At 39.8% G+C, this 22,523-nt stretch overlaps 1 protein-coding gene across 2 annotated transcripts in view; it reads right to left on the bottom strand.

Moving 5' to 3' along the window:
* Positions 1-22,523, bottom strand: part of LOC127435879 (protein inscuteable homolog) — a 182,543-nt gene that overhangs the window by 25,409 nt on the left and 134,611 nt on the right. The window contains exons 7-9 of one of the 2 annotated variants that reach the window (XM_051689624.1): positions 14,611-14,736; positions 5,623-5,794; positions 5,252-5,430 (exon numbers count right to left, since the gene is read on the bottom strand). In XM_051689624.1, coding sequence (XP_051545584.1) covers positions 5,252-5,430; positions 5,623-5,794; positions 14,611-14,736 — 477 coding nt within the window. The remainder of the gene's footprint in view (positions 1-5,251; positions 5,431-5,622; positions 5,795-14,610; positions 14,737-22,523) is intronic. The other variant, XM_051689625.1, reaches the window with a different exon arrangement.

Raw genomic sequence — 22,523 nt, 5'->3', positions numbered from 1 at the left:
TTGATTAATTTTTGCCAAGGGGGTCTGTAGATGATGTATACCAAATTATGAGCTGATCGGCCTAACGGTCTAGGAAGAGTTCGAAAAAGCAGGTTTTTCAAAAAATGCAAAATGGCATAAAAAAATTATAGACTGAAATGAAATTGTAGGGCTTGACTCAAGTAATCAGATTAAAAAAGAATTTCGATTCTAGCCCTTACGGCCCCAGAGATATGAGCCAAAATGTAAAAGTTTTTATTATAGCGCCACCTATGGTCAGATGGGTGTGTGTTTGTGCGCCTGAGTAGTGAGGGGGATTTGGAATTATCCTGCCAGGTTTGGTGTCTCCATGACTTATGGTCTCTGATGCCCAGACACTTTTAAGGCAGAAAAAAGAAGAAAAAGAAAAAGAAGAAAATCAGTACAATTACAGTAGGGTTCCAGCAGCTTCACTGCTTGGCCCCTAAATATAGCTTCAAGCAGCAATTAGCGGGTTTAAAGCCTTTAAGGTCCTTTTAGTACATTTTTAACAGATATTAAGTATTAATTGGAGAGTCTGTTAGCAACTAAAACATTGATAAAGTGCCTTAATTTTCAAAAACATCAGGTTAGGTAGCACAGAGATGGTATATGGTATATTTTTACATTTCTGACTGTTATAGTGCCACCAAGAGGAAGAGGTACCCAATGTTTTTCAAGTGTCCTCAGATTGACCTCCTACGTGAGTGTTTTAAATTTGCTGATGATATATCATTCCGTTCAAAAGTTTTAACCATTTAAGAAAAAGTGGCCATCCCCACTTTGTACGTTTTGGCATACTGTTGCAACAGTGCATTGAAAGTTCAAACTTTTTTAACAATTATTGAGATTGGGACTCCAGAGAACCTTTCTGCACTGATTTGGTTCCGATCAGGTGAACGGCCTAGGACTAGTTCAGATAGATGGTAAAAGTTGATTGGTCAATGACAACCATGTTTTTTCAAGATATGCAGATTTTCTCATAGACCTAGTTGGAACCTTGGACAAACACACTGCATGCTAAATGTCAAGACATTCGGACCAATGGTTCCATAGTTAGAGCCATTTGTAGAATTTGTATTATTATTATAGTGCCACCATATAGTTTTAGGCTCCACCCACAAGATTTCATTGGTCTATTATAGCCATGCAAAACATGAAGTTCAAAATGTTTTTGATAATTATTGATGTAGGAACTCCAAAGAATCTTTCTAAACTGGTTTCATTTTGATCAGACGAAAAACCAAGGACAACTTCACAAAAGTAGTTTTTTCAAATGACTGAAACAACAATTTGATTGACAGCAATAATTCTTGAGGCAAAGTTGTTCATGGTGAGGAGATCTATCTAGCTACATTAATTACTAGTGTATTTGTTAAACACTGCGAGACAAACAGCCATTTCTGTTCTTGAAAAATGTGATAGTGCCTCCCGGTGGCAGATTTTTTTCACATTTCATACAGATGTCTGTGACCCCGAGTCGAATAAGCCCATGAAGTTTAATTTCGATCAGCCATTGCTAACCTTGTCTAAAAGCATCTTATTATTAATTGGCTGATGGCAGCCATATTTTTTTAGATATGCAAATGTCCTCTTAGGTATTGATGGGGTGCTGGACAAAGAGGCTACACACAAAATGTCAAGTCAATCTGGGCAACGGTGTCATAGAAAGAGCCATTTTCATGTTTGTTCAAATTATACTGCAACCAAGCGGCCAGTCACCACCAAAGTCCTCAGAATGATCCCCTAAATTAATATGTCAAGTTTGGTGAAGATATCTATTTCCGTTCAAAAGTTATAGCCATTTTAGTAAAATTTGCCCTGCCTACTACAGACATTTTGGATGGGCATGGCCATCCTGAATTGAAAATTCAACATGTTTTTGATCATTATTGATATTGGGATTCCAATGAATTTTTCTGCACTGGTTTGGTTCCGATTGGTCAAACGGCCAAGGACTAGTTCGCAAAAGTATATTTTATGAAAAATCAGAAATTAAATTGGAAATAGCATATTTTGTTCGTCTTGAGCCAAGGAATCCAGTGATATAAGACACTTGGGTGTGTGACATATGGTTCAAAAGTTATGGACATTTTACAAATTTGATTGTTTTGATCACTGTAGTACCACCATGTGGATGAATCTTTGTGTCCACTTTGTGTGTAAGCTGGAGTACTACCAGCCCTGAAAGTTTAAGGTCTCTAGGACTTACGGTTTAGTCTGCACGATCAGTTTTGCAGCAGAATAATACAAATAATAATAAATGTAGCTGCAAGCAGCAATTATCGGGGTTCAAGCACCATAGGACCTTTAAGCCCATGTTCTGGACTATATTAGGCATTCCTCAAACATTAAACAACAAAGACAATGCACAAATTGCATACAAAATGTCAACTCAATTGGAAAAGCGGTAACGTTGTTAAATCCACTTTAAATTTTGTCATTGTTATAGCACCACCAAGCCCCATTTCTTTGTAGGTTTGTCCTCAGAATGAGCCCTTACATAAGTGTGCCAAATTTTGTGACAATATCTCATTCCGTTTAAGAGTTACAGCTATTTAAGTAGCAGTGGCTAAGTCAACTACTTATATTTTGCATGCCGTCGACACGTAAAATCGAAAGTTAAAAGTTTTTTTGATAATTATTCATAAATAGACTCCAGAGAATCTTCTGGCACTTGTTTCATTGGGATTGGGCAAAAAATCTAGAAATAGTTTGCAAAAGTAGGTTTTTAACGTAATCTCATATATATAACGAACGGTTTGACGGACACCATTGGTTCTTGAGGCAAAGTTGTTCACAATGAGAAGAGTTATCATATGATATGAATTACTTGTGTTTTTTTAAAACACTGTGTTATATACAACCGTTAACATGCACAAAAATCGTAATAGCGCCACCCAGTGGCTGATTTTTTAAAACTTTGCACAGACCTCTTAGGCCAAGAGTTAAATAGGTCCACCAAGTTTCATTCCGATCGACCTTTGTTAACCTTGTCTAATAGCTGCTGACATCTGACTGGCCGATGGCAGCCATGTTTTTAAACATATGCAAATATCCTCATAGACATTGATGGCAGCTGAGACAAAGATACTGCATGCAAAGTTTGAAGTCAATCGGACCAACGATAGTTACAGCCATTTTCATGTTTTTCCCTGTTATAGCGCCACCAAGTGGCAAAAGCCCATACATAAGTATGTCAAGTTTAGTGAAGATATCTCATTTCATTCAAGAGTTATAGCCATTTACGTAAAAGTGGCCACGTCTACTTCCTGTGTTTTCACGTATCGTAGCTAACGTGAATCGAAAGTTCAAACTTTTTTTAATAATTCTTGATAATGACACTCCATAGAATCATTTGGAATTGGTTTGGTCCCGATCGGACTAATAGCCTAGGACTAATTCGCAAAAGTAGATTTTGCAAAACATCCAAGATGGCGGAAAATTTGTCATGCAGAAATGAAATTGGAGATTTTGTTCGTCTTGAGCCACAGATTCCATTGATATAAGACACTTGAATGACAAACAGTTACAAAGTTATGGCCATTTAACTAAACGTTTTTGTTTTGGTCACAATAGTGCCACTGTCTGGCCGATTGGGGCGAGACTTTGTGCCTGAGTAACAACAGTGTGTACTACCTTCTGACCAAGTTTCATGTGTTTACGCTGATGGTTTGGGCTCCACGATCAGTTTCTAACTTCGTGCTGGAACCCCTAATAATAATAATAATAAAAGCAAATCTGAGCAAAACCAATAGGGTTTCTAGCCCTTCAGGTTTGAACCCCTAATAATAAAAATCCTTACAAAAATAATAGGGTTTCTAGCCCTTCGGGCTTGAATCGCTAATAAAAATCCTTTCAAAAACAATAGGGTTTCTAGCCCTTCGGGCTTGAACCCCTAATAATAATAATAATAATAATAATAATAATCCTTACAAAAACAATAGGGTTTCTAGCCCTTCGGGCTTGAACCCCTAATAATATTAATAATAATAATAAAAATCCTTACAAAAACAATAGGGTTTCTAGCCCGAAGGGCTTGAACCCCTAATTAATAACTGCCTAACAACAAGAATAATAATTCAGAAAATAAGGAGTAGAAATTCATAGATATGATTTAAATATGAAAAATAAATTACATGTAGACATTTTATATATATATTTGTAACATGACTGATAATTTTTTACTTCATAACTGTCCAATTTGTAGAAGTAGCAGGTGTTTAGAATAAAGAAAAATGTCAGTGTTTCTCACTTCATGCTCATAATTTTAAAAACATACATACATCACATTCAGTCGGGTGGTCACATACGGTCTAGTCACACAAATATTTCAACGTATCCAAAGCTCAAATCAGATCCGAAATTCCACCTCTGCAGATGGTCGGAACTCCACACAGCCACCGTGCGACACTCCATTTGAAATGACTGACCTCTGGTCTCTCATCTGTCATTTGTCAGATGCAGTGAAAAGGCGGCTTCAGTCCAGTAAAACAAAAGAAAGTGAGTACTTTTCAAATTTAAATAAAATTGTAAAGAGTACAAATACTATTTTTTTCTTTGGAAATTTTATTAAGTAAAAGTACAAATATGCCATTTAAATTGCACTCGAGTGAAGTACACATCCCAAAAAAATAATACTTAAGTACACCCCAGTGTGTATGTTCTGGCAATAGCAAGTCTCCGTACTCACTATGCAGCAGCAGTGTAGACGATCTGGTTCACAAAGACCAATAGCCTATCAATATGTCCTATCATGCCCACATTAATATGCTAAATCTTTCAGAGAGTTGTCATGACTGAACTTAAAAAATTAAACAATTACACCTGAGTTCTGTTTAATATTTTGCGCTGAATCTAGCTTTTTTAGCACAAATTTTTTAGCATATTTGTGTAACAAAAATTCAACATTCGGAAAAAGCTCAGGCTGCAAAGAGGGCTTCATGTGACTGTTACACTGTTAACATGATTCAAGACTGTTTTTCATCTTGGAAAGATTCAGCACTTGATAAACGGTTAGCCATTGGTTCTAAAAGGACTGGGGGTACTGTAAGGGGGGTGTGGAAGACTGCGACTAATCAAAAAATCTATATTTTTACCCACCCCTAGTATTCAACCTAATTTTACTGTATAATATATACAATATACTTTGAAAGTGCTTGTGTATCACGTGGTATATTTGGCTTAAGTGCAGTTCTTTGCAATGATTTTTCAATGTATGTTTTTTTGCTGTAGATTTGTGTGAGAGCAACACCTGGTCTTTGGAGTATGGCGTGTCGACTCGTCGGCGGTCTCTGCAGGCATCCAGCAGGATGTGAATGGCGTTCAGTTGCAGGAGGATTTCACACGCCATGCTGTCAAAGAATGTGATGTTCGCCAGTGCTGCTGAAGCCAACAGAAACACTTCACCACAGGAGGCACTCTCACACAGATCTGCAGAGAGAGGCAATCACATATGAGATCAAACACACATAAATAAACCATTAAGGGATTCTGCAGAATACTCAATACATTACAGTAATCAACTTCTGCACAATAGAAAGTCACCCTATTTTTTCAGCTCAAACGCATGCTTGCTGAGAGGCGCGATGCTGCAAACACAAGTTAATGAGTGTTAAAACTCACTGATGAGGGCCGTGACAATGTCCTGCATGCTCTCCAGGAAGCTGGCAAGATATTGTGTGGAAGTGTGATGTGGAGACGTGATCTGAGCCATCACTGCTGCAGCCTCTGCTCGTGTTGCCTCCGTACACGTGCCATCAGTTAAGATGTCTGCTAAACACAGGATTCCATCCACCTCGACACACACACAAAAGCACAAATTTACAATTCATCATCCTTTCTCATTCAGTTTATCAAAGATCAAACTAGATCATAATCATGGTGTTTCTAATCTGAGATTGCTGGAGGATAAAGGAAATCTATGTCCTTTATTCTATGTGTGAAGAAACCAGGGCCCGGTTGCAAGAAAAACCTTAAATTAAGAAAATGCATAATTATGTACTGTATTGTCACTAAGGCTTTTCTTAAAGAGGTCATGAAGTGCAATTTTTTATAATTTTATTATCTTCCCTGAGGACCACTGATAATGTTATGAAAGTTTTTTTTGCACCAAATGTGATCATTTTCCACCCTGTTTTTGGCCCTCTGTCTGAAACGCTCAGTTTTGGCCTAAGTGCCTCCTTAAAACTTAAACGTAAACGGCCACTGTTCTAATTGGCTAACATCATGCACCTTCTCAAATTCAGAAAACTCAATTGGGAGAACATTATAAAACAAAATTTCAGCGTTTACACATAACAAACATCCAACACATTGATTGCATCTGAATATATTAAACTGTTCATCTCAAGCACAACTGTTAAAACTCAGCACTATAAACATATATAAAGCATATCAAATGGACTAATTGTTAATGGATCTTTTGGTTTCTGAATGTCCATTTGTTCAGAAGTGATTTTATATGTCTCTCAATCTATTTATAAATATATTTCTACAGTATATACATATGTCTATCAATCTGGTAAAAAAGTCAGTTATATCATATATTACCACATGGTGGCGCAATTACTCTATCTATGATACGCTTCTCAACAGAATACAATGACATGACTCACAATATCACTTAAATATACTGCAAAATGTAAAAAGAGAAGATACCTTGTTTGAAAAGTGTGCTCCTATGAAGCCAAACATAAATTTACGAGTATGTGGTTTGACAGTATGTTTGAGAGGTTTAGTATACACTCTCACACACGGATCTCTTCTAACATACTCTCTGAGGACTTGCAAGTAGCATCTCTTCATGACTTTTACATATTTATCTTTCACAGCTGATACTAGTTCATTTTCTTCCTTTCTCCATAATTGGACAGAGTCATTGAAAAAGTGGCATACTTCTACAACATGTAATGCTAAGATGACGTGTTAAGATTCCGGAAGTAAAAATCCCATAATTTTTTTACCCATAGCGAAACTGATTTTTTAACGATAACTTATAAACTTTTAAAGACGGACATACTGTGAGATCTTAAGTAAATCGATGGTATATGCTCATATTGAAGCCATCACTCCATGTTGTTTCAACTTTATTTAAAAAAAAAAAAGTGTTTAACAGCAGGATTTCTGGTAAAGAACTTCAATACCCATGATGTTGAAGAGAAAGGTTCACAGAGTGTCAAATGGTCTCAGAATTGGTCTCCCTGCACTCTCACACTACTTATATACTGTATATATTTGAATGTTTTGCATTAAACTTCAAATATAATGTTTCTATACTAGGGGTGTAAAAAAAAATCATATCATATTGTATCGTATGATATGACGCTCACTATACAATAAGATATGTATCATACGATACATAAACAAACACATTATAGTGTAATTAAAAACAAGCAGCACAATATTGAGAGCTGCGGAACAGTCTCCTCCCCACGCTCACAAGAAAACAGAGCTACACACTTACAGTACATAGGCGAGAAGATCGATGGCAAATGTCAAGTAGATTGTACTGTAGCGGTACAGCTTGTCGAATGTGCCAAACAACGGTTTCAATTCCTGGTGCTGCAGTACATCAAACATGTCATTTTATTTACGCCGACATCACTGCGCAAATTGGTGGGTATGTGAGGCAGAAATAGCTTAGTTTAACAGCCGCCTTTCCCAGCTGACACTGAGTGACGCTCATAAGTTGTCATAACTGTCAAAAAACAGCTTATTAAAAAAAAAACGACAATGCAAGAAATCCATGATTACATGAGACTTATAATTATCAGCTTTTGACTTCGAAATGTAAACAGCTTTGAGAACATCACTTGCGCACGTATTATAAGCCGGTAATAACAGCAGTAAAGTTTACATGCAAAGTGAAACGGGGAAGAGGGCAAAAAAAATAAATAAATAAATAAATAAAATTGATTTTTACTGAAACCACTAAATAATATTGGATTATGTACATATATCATAAAACCAGAATATCGTAAAACCAGAGGTCAGGTTCCTCTCGATTTTTTTTTTCACCACTAAATATCATTGAAAGGAGTTTTTTCCTTGCTACAGTCACTTCAGCTTGTTCACAGAGTCTTCAGACAACAAGGTATGATTTTCTATAAAGCTGCTTTGAAACTATGTGTATTGTGAAAAGTGCTATACAAATATAAATAACTAGAGTGTAGACAAACTTATTTTTTCAAGAAAAACATGAAAATTGTGAGTTCATATTAGTTTTTCTCACAAAATCAAACAACATAAATGCAGTGCTATAGATCTGCTTTTTGTTGCCAATGTCAGACACTTTTGTGGCATTTATTATTTAAAAGACATTTATGTTGAATCCTTGAATAAGACTGAGCAAACATTTGTGGGTGCTTGTATCATATTGTATCGTATCGTGAAATTTGTATATCGTTACCTGCCAATTCTATACGTATAATCAAAACTCTCATTTGCACGAGTGTTTGTAGCCTGCTAGCCTGCTTAGCATTGCTTATTCTTATTTTCATTCGTTCATCGTTTTTATCCTTTGTCATTTTACTGCGTGTTTCGGGTTTTTCTGCTTTTCAAATGTTTCATCTGTGTGTATTTTACCTGTTGCTGCTGGCACCTAGCTCGAGTCTGTGTTTGTAACCAACAATTGCGTGAGGGATTCACATCGATCTCAAACCCTCACTGCTCAGGAACAACCAACAACCAACAACAACAAACAATTGCAGTAAGTCATGGCATCCGCTTATGTTATTTCTTTCTGCATTGCATGCCACATGTTTACTATAGCTTCTTCCATCAGAAGTGAGGGATTCACATGTGATAAATGTAATGAACTAGTCAGGCTGACGGAGAAGGTTAATGATTTAGAGACACGCTTCCGAACGCTAGTGGAGGTCAGTGAGAAAGAGAAGCCGGTATATACAGTTTCAGATGCGGGTAGTACAGCGAGCAACACACACACTTTGGTTCCGGCTCTAGAGCCCCTGCAGCAGGGTGTTTGGGTGACGTCTCAGCAGCATACTTGCTCAGCAAAGCGACACCACTCCCGTTCCTGTTAGGGTTTCCAATCGATTTTCCCCACTCAGTGATGCACCCACTGAGAATCATGTTGAAAGAGCCCTAATAATTGGTGATTCTATTGTAAGGAACATGGAAATAGAGACTCCAGCCACTATTGTTAAATGCATTTCAAGGGCTCGAGCATCTGACATCAGATCAAATTTACAAGTGCTGGCTATTGCTAAACGTAGATTTTCTAAAATTGTTATTCATGTCGGCACTAATGATGTTTGGCTTCGCCAGTCGGAGATCACTAGAGATAATGTTAAAGAGGTGTGTGAACTTGCAAAAATTATGTCAGACACTGTAATATGCTCGGGCCCCCTCCCTGCTCATCATAGTGACAAGGTTTATAGTAGATTAGTGTCACTGAATGGATGGATGTCTGAGTGGTGTCTGGAGAATAGCATAGGATTTATAGACAATTGGACGAGTTTTTGGGGTAGACCTGACCTGCTAAAGAGAGACTGCCTCCATCCCTCCAGGGAAGGTGCCACTCTCCTCTCTAGTAATTTGGCTCATAGTCTTAATAATGACAGTATTTGACTAACTGGGGCCCAGGTCAGGAAGCAGACAAACTGGTTAATCCGAACGTCTGCTAGCTGCCTTGAGATGTCACACAGGTCACATAAACTACAACACATAGAAACTGTATCACTTAGATATTATATATAGACTGTGTCTATTCCTCGAACTACCAAACACAAAACTTTCACTAAATCATTTAGAAAAAATCTGATTAAGGTCAAACTTGAAAAAAAAAAAAAAATGAAGATAAACATCATCATCATCATCATAAGATCTCTTTCTACCAAAGCACTAATTGTAAATGAAATTATTACAGATCATAATTTGGATGTGATCTGTTTGACCGAAACATGGCTTAAACCGGATGAGTATATTAGTTTAAATGAATCTACTCCCCCAGGTTATTGTTATAAACACGAGCCTCGTCTGAAGGGTCGAGGAGGTGTTGCTACAATTTACAGTGAAGTTTTTGGTGTTACTCAGACAACAGGATATAAGTTTAAGTCTTTTGAACTAATAATGTTTAATGTGACACCGTCAGATATAAATAAAAAAACTCTGTCGTCTTTTGCCCTTGCTACAGTATATACATAGATCACCTGGGTCATATTCTGATTTCCTTGGTGAATTTGCTAATTTTTTATCAGATCTTGTAGTTACAGAAAATATTAATACAGTCTTCTCTAGCACTCTTGATAGTGTCGCCCCCCTTCGATTAAAGAAAATTAAAGAAAAAAAGCCCTGCACCATGGTACAGTGATCACACTCATGCTCTCAAGAGAGCAGCTCGGAAAATGGAGCGCAAGTGGAAGGATACAAAATTAGAGGTATTTCGCGGTGCATGGCAGTAGTTACAGACAGGCACTAAAAGCTGCCAGATCAGCATTTTTGGGGGGGGGGTGATTTTTCCCCTTTTTCACCCAATTTGGAATGCCCAATTCCCAGTGCGCTTTTTATAAGTCCTCGTGGTCACGTAGTGATTCGCCTCAATCCAGGTGGCGGAGAACGAATCCCAGTTGCCTCCACATCTGAGACCATCAACCCGTGCATCTTATCGTGTGGCTTGTTGAGCGCATTGCCACGGAGACATAGCGCCATCACACCATCCACCGCAGCATCTGTGCTCAACTCACCACGCGCCCCACCGAGAACGAACCACATTTTAGCGACCACAAGGACAAGACCCCATGTGACTCTACCCTCCCTAGCAACCGGGCCAATTTGGTTGCTTAGGAGACCTGGCTGGAGTCACTCAGCACGCCCTGGGATTCGAACTAGCGAACTCCAGGGGTGGTAGCCAGCGTCTTTTACCACTGAGCTACCCAGGCCCCTAGATCAGCATATTTTAGCAAACACATAGAAAATAACCATAACAATCATAGGTGTTTATTCAGTACTGTGGCTAAATTGGCCGTCGCAGCACAATAGTAATGACTTCATGAATTTTAATAATCTGAAATAAAATTGGAAATATGCAATCTGTCACAGTACCTCAGAAAACAGTGTCTCATAATTTTCCTCACGTGCAACTTCAATCCTTCGCTGTCACAGGTCATGAAGAGCTAACAAAACTTATCGAAACATCAAAAGCCACAACATGTATGTTAGATCCAATACCAACAAAGCTCTTAAAAGAGGTATTCCCTGTAATCTCAGAACCTCTTCTTAATATTATTAACTCCTCGCTATCTTTAGGACATGTCCCAAGAAACTTTAAAATGGCAGTTATCAAACCGCTTATTAAGAAGCCACAACTTGATCCTGGAGAACTGGCTAATTATAGACAGATTTTAAATCTCCCGTTTATGTCGAAAATACTAGAAAAGGTAGTGTCCTCCCAACTATGTTCAATTCTACAGAGAAATAGTACAGTATATATGAACAATTTCAGTCAGGATTTAGGCCCCATCACAGTACAGAGACTGCACTTATCAGAGTTACAAATGACTTGCTCTTATCATCTGATCGCGGCTGCATTTCACTTCTAGTGCTCTTAGATCTTAGTACTGCCTTCAACATGATAGATCACGACATTCTCTTGAATAGGCTAGAGAATTATGTTGGCATTTGTGAACTTGCACTAGCATGGTTTAGGTCCTATATAGCAGGCCACTACCACTTTGTCTATGTAAATGAGGAATTGTCAAACCAAACAAAAGTATGGAGTGCCACAGGGATCAGTTTTAGGGCCTCTGCTTTTCTCCTTGTATATGCTTCCCCTGGGAGATATTATCAGGAATCGTGGAATAAGTTTCCACTGTTATGCCGACGATACCCAAGTTTATATTTCTTCAAAATCTGACAAATTTCACAATTCTCCAAATTAGCAGAGTGTATCAATGAAATCAAAGATTGGATGGCCAGAAATGTCCTTCTACTCAATTCTGACAAAACAGAGGTACTAATTATTGGACCAAAAACCTCTAAAAACAAACCGCTAAAATATAATTTGACTCTCGATGGATGTACTGTTACATCGTCTTCAACAGCGAAGAACTTAGGTGTTATATTTGATACCAATCTGTCCTTTGAAAATCAAATTACCAATGTTTTAGAACAGCATTCTTCCATTTAAGAAATATTACTAAATTACGACACATGCCCTCTGTTGATGATGCCGAAAAACTAATTCAAGCGTTCATGACCTCAAGACTAGATTATTGTAATGCATTACTGGGAGGATGTCCAGCAAGATCTGAGTGCTGACTAGAACCAAGAAATATTATCATATTAGCCCCATTTTATCATCATTACATTGGTTACCTGTTAAATTTTGTATTAATTTTAAAATTCTGTTAACTACGTACAAAGCTTTGAATGGTCTAGCTCTGCAGTAATTAAGTGACCTTCTACCACGTTATATTCCATCACATTTATTAAAATCACAAAATTCTGGCCTGTTAATAGTTCCTAGAACATCAAAATCCACAAAAGGAGGTAGATCCTTTTCATATTTGGCTCCTAAACTATGGATATATAGTCTCCCTAACATTGTTCGAGATGCAGACACACTCACTCAGTTTAAGTCTAGACTAAAGACTCATGTATTTAGCCAGGCATACACCTGGCATCTATGCTAATATTATTCTATTTGATTAATTCATAAGTCATTCATGAAGAAATTCGTAAGAAATTCATGAGGTCATTACTATTGTGCTGCGACGGAATATCTGGTTCAGTTGAGGCCAATTTAACCACAGTACTGAATAAACACTTAGGATTGTTATGGTTATTTTCTATGTGTTTGCTAAAATATGCTGATCTAGGGGCCTGGGTAGCTCAGCGAGTAAAGACGCTAACTACCACCCCTGGAGTCGCGAGTTCGAATCCAGGGCGTGCTGAGTGACTCCAGCCAGGTCTCCTAAGCAACCAAATTGGCCCGGTTGCTAGGGAGGGTAGAGTCACATGAGGTAACCTCATCGTGGTCACTATAATGTGGTTTGCTCTCGGTGGGGCATGTGGTGAGTTGTGTGTGGATGCCGTGGAGAATAGCGTGAAGCCTCCACGCGCTAGTCACTACGCCACCATGAGGACTTAGAGCGCATTGGGAATTGGGCATTCCAAATTGGGGAGAAAAAGGGGAGAAAATTATATATATATTATTCTATTTGTATCCCTGTCTCAACCTCGGCACTCCTATCCTGATGTCACCAGAACCAACTGGATCCAGCTCCATTCCTGCTTCATGTTGGACTCCACTGCTACATGACTCTGAGTGATGACGACTAAATGCAGCCGGTGCCAGCCAAACATCACTTCAGTCTATTACGATAGACTTCAGAGGATGAACTGATGCCAACTCCAACCATAAGACATTGGATACATCATATGCCATTGCCTGAACCTTGGACTAAGGATAGAACTCACCAAAATTACCAGCAGGTTGAACTGCGATGCACCTCACTGATCTCTGCCTGCATCACCTTGGTCTGATGATGGACTACACTCTTATAATGCAATACATAGACAATCAATTAATTGCCAGCAAAACCCTTCATCAGCCAACTAACAAAGGACAATGCATCTATGTGAACTTCTGTAGTTAATCCAGGATGTCATTAATCTTACAGTTCTTACAAAATCTTTGTTTAAACACTGACCCTTAACACTTACTTAATCATTTTAAACCATGACTTGCACTATACATAATTAAGTAATATTGCCATTATATTTATGATGTAAACCAGAGGGGAACTGGCCCCACAGTGAGCCTGGTTTATTCCAAGGTTATTTTTCTCCATTAACCAACATCTTATGGAGTTTTGTGTTCCTTGCCACAGTCGCCTTTGGCTTGCTCAGTGGGTTTCTAAATACAATTATTATTTAATTACTTATTTTTAAACACAATTCACAATTGTATTTTATCAAACTACACAATGATGACTCTAAGACATTATAGATATTACAGTTTCATTTTCTGTTAATGCATGATTTTCTGTAAAGCTGCTTTGAAATGATGTGTGTTGTGAAAGGCGCTATACAAATAAAAATGACTTGACTTGAAAAACTTAAAATCAATAGTTTATATATTTCTATGTTTTATTCCATTATGTCGTTCACAAAGCTTCATGGGACTGTAGTTCATGTCCTCATCAATGACATTAGCCTAGGTAATTCCTTTGTCTTTTTGCCTGATTTTCAAATACTTTTTGGGCTTCAAATCAAAGTTTGTTGTAATGTTTGAGCTGGTTTGTTTGGTTTATGACTTCATAAAGTGTTAAAGAATGCTTTTATGAATACTTTTATGAAATCTCTCTGAAAAACAACAACAACAAAACAAATGGGAAAAATACTTCCGGAATCAAGAAGGCTGAAAAAGTGTGCTGCACTATTGCAATCTATTGAACTATTTTAAATAGACCAAGACTAAAACCACTGTTGATTGTTCATAAAATCTCATCTGATAATCATCTTCAAACATGGATACATGGTTTTCAAGCACTTCATGGGGAACGTGTAGGCCGCTACATTCTCACTCCCTGCTCCTCTGCACATACAGTACATGTGTATCATCTGAAGAGCATGCTGAGAAACTGATACCTTCTCCAGCTGGTTAATGCCCTCTTCCACACAGCAGATTGAAGCCACGGTTCTCAACGCGCGAGCGTATAAAGTACTGAAGCAGTCCTGCCTGCAGATCTTCAGCAGGGCCACAACAGCGCCCTCCTGTGGGCCACACAGACATTACAGCTTAATATAGCCATTCAAACGGACAATACATTTAGAAAAACGATAGTCCAAGTAGTACTTTTTTTATATTTACCCTTAAACCCTTTATTTGACTTTCCCTTTGCCAAAAAAAATAATAATAAAAAAAATAAAAAATAAAAATAAATAAATAATATTATATATATATATATATATATATATATATATGTGTGTGTAATATTTAAAAAAAAAATATTCACATTAAAAAGTTATTAACAGTCTTTCAAGTAAGGTTTAAACCTCATATCCTCAGAAATAATTTGATTGGATTTAGGCATATGTGTGTTTATATTTGATATGCTCAGTACAGAACCAGACTGTGTGTTGAGTGTGTGAATGTGTCCATCAAATATATCATGTGTGTTTATGAGAGACTTTTCACAGGATCAGCATCCTTTAGCCCAGAGCTGTGAATGACAGAAATAAGTCAGCCACTTCGGAGAAAATGGCCGCGAGATAAGCTAACCACTGTCATTATGTGAATAAGCCTAATTATATGTGCAACATGCCGGGTGTAATTCGGGTTCACACGATGCCACGTTAGAGAGCCGCAATCTGCAGGATATTCATAGTCTCTAAACACACACATTCACATTAGCTCTGGGTTTCTCATGTCAAAACTGTTGTTCATTCTAGGAAGTGCACATCAATCCTAAAGCAGCTCTGTTCTGATTTTAATGACATTTTTGCTTTAAAAAAAAAACTGTATTTCTTTGACAATGAGTCACCCTCAGAGACGGAAGGATTTGTTGACGGTTTGAAAATGTTATGTTTATGTGCATTGCTGTAGCATGAACATAATAATACAGAAATTACACGTTACATCCTTTTTTTTTTTTCTTTCTTTAACCACAACTTGTGCATACTTTTGTGGTTTCATGTCTGAACATATACATATACTAACATTTTTACACTCTCCTCTGGGTAAATTAGCTGGGTAAATTTTAGGTTGGACTATTCTAACCTACCTATTCTAATTCAGATGTAGACAGTGGTAAAGAGACTGCTGTAGTCAAGGCACAGAACAATGAAAACAAGACTGTCACCCTGATCAATGCAGAACGCTAATGCGATGGGACAGTATTGATCTGATTACACACACACGCACACACACACACACACACAGTATCTGTGAGGCAGCAGCCACAGACCTGGACAAGCTCACAGATACTTTGACATCATATATCAGTTTCTGTGAGGATATGTGCATCCCAACTAGGACATTTTTATCATTCAAAAATGATAAACCATGGTTTACAGGAAAGCTCAGACAGCTTCGTCATGTCAAAGAGGATGCTTACAGAAATGGGGATATAATATTGTACAACCAGGCCAGGAACACACTTCATAAGGAAATCAGAGTGGCTAAAAGAAGCTACTCTGAAAAGCTGAAAAACCAGTTTTCCGCCAACGATCCTGCATCTGTGTGGAAAGGCCTGAAAAGCATCACTAAGTACAAGACCCTCCCCCCCCCAATCGCTCTGTAGAGAATCAACTAATGGTGATAAACTGAATGTGTTTACTGCAGGTTTGAAAAGCCCAGTCTCACACCCCTCCTCTGCACTGAACTTCACTTCACATACACACCAACACCACCTGGAACCCCCCTCCTCCCCCTCCTGCTACTCAATCTGCACTTATGATCTGTGAGGTGGATGTGTGCCGGGTATTTTGGAAACAAAAGCCCCACCCTACAAGACCTGTACATTTCCAGAGTGAGGAAACATGCAGGTAGAATCACTCTGGACCCCACACACCCTGCCCACTCCCTCTTTGAACTGTTGCCCTCTGGCTACAGAGCACTGAAATCCAGGCACAAGAATCCCGCCCTCCTCCTCATCACAGTCATTAAGAATTTTTTCAGTGTAGTATGAGCTGTCTAAATGCAACAAAGTACTGTAAGAAAACATGTGGAAATAAAATTCGTCAATATACCTCAATATAATAATATTTGTACCTCTCACAGCTATATTAAATTCACTCACTATATTAAATTCACTTGCTCACTGCTCCTCTCCCCAGCCTCTTAAATGTTTGTATGCCCCCAGGATACAAAAACATTAAGGATTAATTAAGGTTAACCTTTCGAAATATAATTAATTTAACGTCTTTTGCGCTTCATTTTCCTCATTATTGATATATTTTAATGAACCTTCATTACATTAAATTTTCTTTGTTATAATACAAATGAAGTCAGAAGTTTATATACACCTTAGCCAAATACATTTAAACTCAGTTTTTCACAATTCCTGATATTTAATCGTAGAAAACTTTCCCTGTCTTAGGTCAGTTAGGATCACTACTTTATTTTAAGAATGTGAAATGTCAGAATAATAGTAGAGAGAATTATTTATTTCATCACATTCCCAGTGGGTCAGAAGTTTACATACACTTTGTTAGTATTTGGTAGCATTGCCTTTAAATTGTTTAACTTGGGTCAAACTTTTTGAGTAGCCATCCACTAGCTTCTCACAATAAGTTGCTGGGATTTTGGCCATTCCTCCAGACAGAACAGGTGTAACTGAGTAAGGTTTGTAGGCCTCCTTGCGCACACATGCTTTTTAAGTTCTGCCCACAAATTTTCTATCGGATTGAGGTCAGGGCCAAACAGTTCATTTTTTGTTTCATTAGACCAGAGGACATTTCTCCAAAAAGTAAGATCTTTGTCCCCATGTGCACTTGCAAACTGTAGTCTGGCTTTTTTATGGCAGTTTTGGAGCAGCAGCTTCTTCCTTGCTGAGCAGCCTTTTAGGTTATGTCGATATAGGACTCGTTTAACTGTGGATATAGATAGTTGTCTACCTGTGTCCTCCAGCATCTTCACAAGGTCCTTTGCTGTTGTTCTGGGATTGATTTGCACTTTTCGCACCAAATTACATTCATCTCTAGGAGACAGAATGCGTCTCCTTCCTGAGCGGTATCATGGCTGTGTGGTCCCATGGTGTTTATACTTGAATACTATTGTTTGTACAGATGAACGTGGTACCTTCAGGCCTTTGTAAATTGCTCCCAAAAATGAACCAGACTTGTGGAGGTCCACAAATATTTGGCTGATTTCTTTTGATTTTCCCATGATGTCAAGCAAAGAGGCACTGAGCTTGAAGGTAGGCCTTAAAGTACATCCACAGGTACACCTTCAATTCTGTTGGGCCTCATGTATTCAGATAGAAGACAAAGGCAGGCCTTACACAGTCGTAAAATCTAACTCAGTCCCCACACACCAAGTCGTAAATCTTACTGATAAAAATCACGCCAAAATAAAACAAAGGAACTACAACTAAAACAGACTACAAATCCCATGAAGCCTTGCTCACTAAAGGATCGAACTCTCAACTCCTATTGGATGAGGCACAGAACAGAACGTCCCTCAAACATGACATCATCAGGAGCTGAAATACCTCTGAAATGCTTCTGGGATTTGCTTCCAGCAACTTTGTTTGCAGTGTGTAGATGCAGCTCATCGCTGCTCTCAGGTGCAACCTCGTGGCACAAGGAAGTAACGTCCGACTTGAAACTGTGACCATACAATCTCCATCTCGCTGGACGAGTTGAGATTACTCTGTGTTCAACCAAACACTCTAACAGATCCGAAGGAGACCGCCGAGCAATCCGCATCTTCATCCGTTTGCCTGCAGAAGTGAAGAGATTAAAGATTTCTCTTCCATCTTCAATCAAGTCGACATTTCTGAGTTCTCCGCCAGCCCGCCGAGAATCAACAGCCGTGCCCACCAACAGAGCGAGGAAATGGCCTCCCGCCAACACCCGAGCCTCAAGGAACCGGGTCGGAATTAAAGGACGGATGAACACACGTTCTGCATCTTCATGCGATTCAAGTAAGAGGTTTACGTCTGGGCAGAGATAGAATATTATAGTGTGTTATTCTTGTGTTTCAAGGTTTTTGCTTGTACAGTTTACGGACCGCCATGTTCGCTCATTATTAATACTCAGGGTATTAATTATCACAAATTTGTTTTGCTGTATTGTGGTCCAACCAAATTGGACTGTTGTGCATTTTTGCCATCGCGGGTGAGACCGGCAAACTGTTTTGATCCATTAAGAGTCAAAAAACGTGGGACTTTTACGAGCCGTCCACCGCATCTCTGAGTGATAAACTTACAGCTGCTTTCTCTCCCATGATCACGAAATCAGCTTTAGGCCGTCACTTCATTCTCTCTCTCTCTCTCTCTCGTACTAACCACACACACACACACACACACACACCTTATGTGTTATAGGATTATTTTAGTTTCCATATCTAGTCATATCACTGTTTAGTTTGTAGTTGTAAGTCGGAAGTTTATTGACTGCATTGTATTAATTATTAATTGATATTACTGCATAAATAAACTCTGTTTATATTACAAAGAGAAGTGTTTTGGTTTGTTTTGCATACGCCTGTGTCATACTGATGGGATGTCAGTGCTCGGATTCAAGCCTTCATTCATTGTTTTTTCCTGAAAATCGATATTCTTCGGATGTCGATTTTCCTAAGAAAACAATCTAATATTGAGACTGTTATACTATCTGGTTATTAGTCCCTGATTCCAGGGTGGTGCCCCGTCAATGTTAATCTTATTAATATTCTGTTGATTTTTGATAATTGATAATTATCTTTGATGATTGTTGAATTTGAATGATCAATAAGCTAGTGTTAATTTTAGTTACTGTTTCATTGATTTTAACAATTAATGATTATCTTTGATAATTGTTGATTTAAAGGATTAAAAAAAGCTAACATTGATTCTCATCAATGTTCTATTGATTTTAATAATTAATAATTATCTTTGATAATTATTAATTATTGCTAATAACCAAACCCGCTCCTAAACGTAGCGCACTACATTTACTGGAGCCCCATATGAGGTTTTAATGAGTTAGATTCAATTAATTAATTTAAATATTAATTAATAACTAAATAAATAATTATTAATTCTGATAGTAACACTGATCTAAACAACCAGTAAAGCCCTACAATTCAGTACACCTCTTATCAGAAGCTATTTGACTAATTGTCTAAAAGGCTTGACATCATTTTCTAGAATTTTCCAAGCTGCTTAAAGGCACAGTTAATTTATTGTATGTAAACTTCTGACCCACTGGAATTATGCTATAGTCAATTAAAAGTGAAACAATCTGTCTGTAAACAATTGTTGGAAAAATTAATCGTGTCATGCACAAAGTAGATGTCTTAAACGACTTGCCAAAACTATAGTTTGCTAATATTAAATCTGTGGAGTGGTTAAAAATGTCTTGGTTACTGGTGTAACCTCTGTTCCCTGATGGAGGGAATGAGACGTTGTGTCGATGTAGTGACACTAGGGGTTCACTCTTGAGAGCCCCAATCACCTTTGCTTTATTCAGAAAAGGCCAATGAAAATTGGCAAGTGGAATTTGCATGCCACTCTCCACCCCGGACACATGGGTATAAAAGGAGATGGCATGCACCGCTCATTCAAAGTTGTGGTGAGGAGCCAAGAGAAAGTCCCGGCCATGTCAGCGGTCAGTTCAGCACCACGGCAGGAGGGACACAATGTCTCGTTCCCTCCATCATGGAACAGAGTTTACACCAGTAACCAAGATGTTCCCTGTCTATCTGTCACTCACTCGATGTTGTGTCTATGTAGTGACGCTAGGGGTTCCTATATGAAACGCCACAGGTGCTGAAACATGTCGCGATGTACGGAGGAGCAGACACGGGCAGGCTGCTCTGTGCCTCGTAGCGAGCGCTTGACCACGTCATGACCTTCCAGCGAGTTAGGTAAGGCATCTCCCGGGTCCCAATAAGGGTGGGAGGAGGCACTTACCCGAGGAAGCTACAGGCTTTCCTGATTTTTGTATTAAGTAATTTCCCACCGAACACCTGCTAGAATAGCGCAGGAGGGAGAGCACTACATGTGGAGTCCAGGAGGGAGAGCACTACATGTGGAGTATACTTCACATGGACTTACAGACGGGGAAGTTCACATATGGAATGATGCCACTGGGAGGACTCTATCTACGGAGAGGGTACACAGCAACAGTGGCCGAGGAAAAGCAGAGCTCTGACGAGGGGAAACACAGGGTTCACCTGAGGGGAAACTGAACAGTGGAAACGCATCATACGGGATCACAACGTATGGAGCACTGAGCCCAAGTACATGGGCTCACCTGAAAAGGGACATACCGCGAGTACTGGGCCTGGCGGCGTCACTCCTCCACTGAGTTCGCCACCGAATAGTGCTTAAGGAATTAAAGAGGCATCCAGTGTTCACCAGTTACGGGGAACTGTTGTGGACAAGATAGCACACATTATCACCTCAAAAGGGGAAAGGCGCAATGCAAGCGATACACCCAACTGGCCGCCCCGTAACGCTCGGGTCGAAACCGGTTCTATGCGCAGATTGAAGAACCTCGCAAAGGTATTGGGTGTAGCCCAACCTATTGCTTTGCATATGTCTGCTAGAGAGGCGCCCCTCGCCAGTGCCCAGGAGGACGCAACACCTCTGGTGGAGTGCGCCCGGACTCGCAAAGGGCACGGCAGTTCTTGTGATTTTTAAGCCAGAGAAATGGCATCCACAATCCAATGTGACAACCTCTGTTTGGAGACAGCTTTGCCCTCCAAAGCAGACAAAGAGCTGCTCTGAGTGTCTAAAGCTCCGAGTGCAGACCAGATAGATGCGCAGGGTGCAAACTGGACACAGCAATGACAAGGCCGGGTCTGCTTCCTCTGAAGGGAGCACTTGCAGGTTCACCACCTGGTACCGGAAGGGAGTGGTGGGAACTTTGGGCACGTAACCGGGCTGGGGTCTCAAGATCATGTGAGAGTGTGCTGGCCCGAACTCCAGGCATTCACTGGTGACAGAGAGCGCCTGCAGGTCCCCCACCCTCTTGATGGAAGTGAGCGTCACCAGGAGGGCCGTGTTCAGGGACAAAGTGCTGAGCTCAGCCTGCTCCAGGGGCTCAAAGGGGGCTCTCTGTAAGGCAGGTAGGACCACAGAGAGATCCCAAGAGGGAATCAGGTGCGGTCTAGGGGATTCAATCTCCTTGCGCCTTTGAGGAACCTGGTGATCAGGTCGTGCTGTCAAGAGGGTCTCCCATGCAGTGTATCGTGATATACTGCAATAGCAGCCATGTACACCTTCAGGGTAGAGGGTGACAGCCATCTCTCCAGTCCCTCTTGTAGAAAGGACATCACAGACCTGACTGCGCATCTCTGTGGATCTTTCCTGTGGGAAGAATACCATTTCATGAAGAGATGCCACTTCAGAGCATACAGCCACCTCGTGGAGGGGGCTCTGGCCTGAGTGATCATGTCTACCACTGCTGGCGGAAGGCCTGCTAGGTCCTCCGTGTCCCGTCCAGGAGCCAGACGTGGAGATTCCAGAGGTCTGGCCGTGGGTGCCGGAGCGTGCCATGCCCCTGAGTGAGAAGGTCCTGCCTCAGGGGTATGTGCCAGGGAGGGGCAACTGCCAGGAGCATCAGGTCTGAAAACCAAGTCCAGTTGGGCCAGTATGGTGCAATCATCAGGATTTGTTGCCCGTCCTCCCTGACTTTAAACAACATCTGTGCAATTAGGCTCACTGGGGGAAACGCATACTGTGCAGCTCCCGAGGCCAGCTGTGCACCAAGGCATCTGTGCCGAGGGGAGCCTCGGACAGGGAGTACCAAAGGGGGCAGTGAGAGGACTCTCAGGAGGCAAACAGTTCCACCTACGCCTCTCCGAAACTCTCCCAAATCAGCTGGACTGCACGGAGGTGGAGTCTCCA

The sequence above is a fragment of the Myxocyprinus asiaticus genome, chromosome 46 (genome assembly GCF_019703515.2).
Source record: "Myxocyprinus asiaticus isolate MX2 ecotype Aquarium Trade chromosome 46, UBuf_Myxa_2, whole genome shotgun sequence".
Lineage (NCBI taxonomy): Eukaryota > Metazoa > Chordata > Actinopteri > Cypriniformes > Catostomidae > Myxocyprinus > Myxocyprinus asiaticus.
This window is presented reverse-complemented; position numbering and strand designations above follow the sequence as displayed.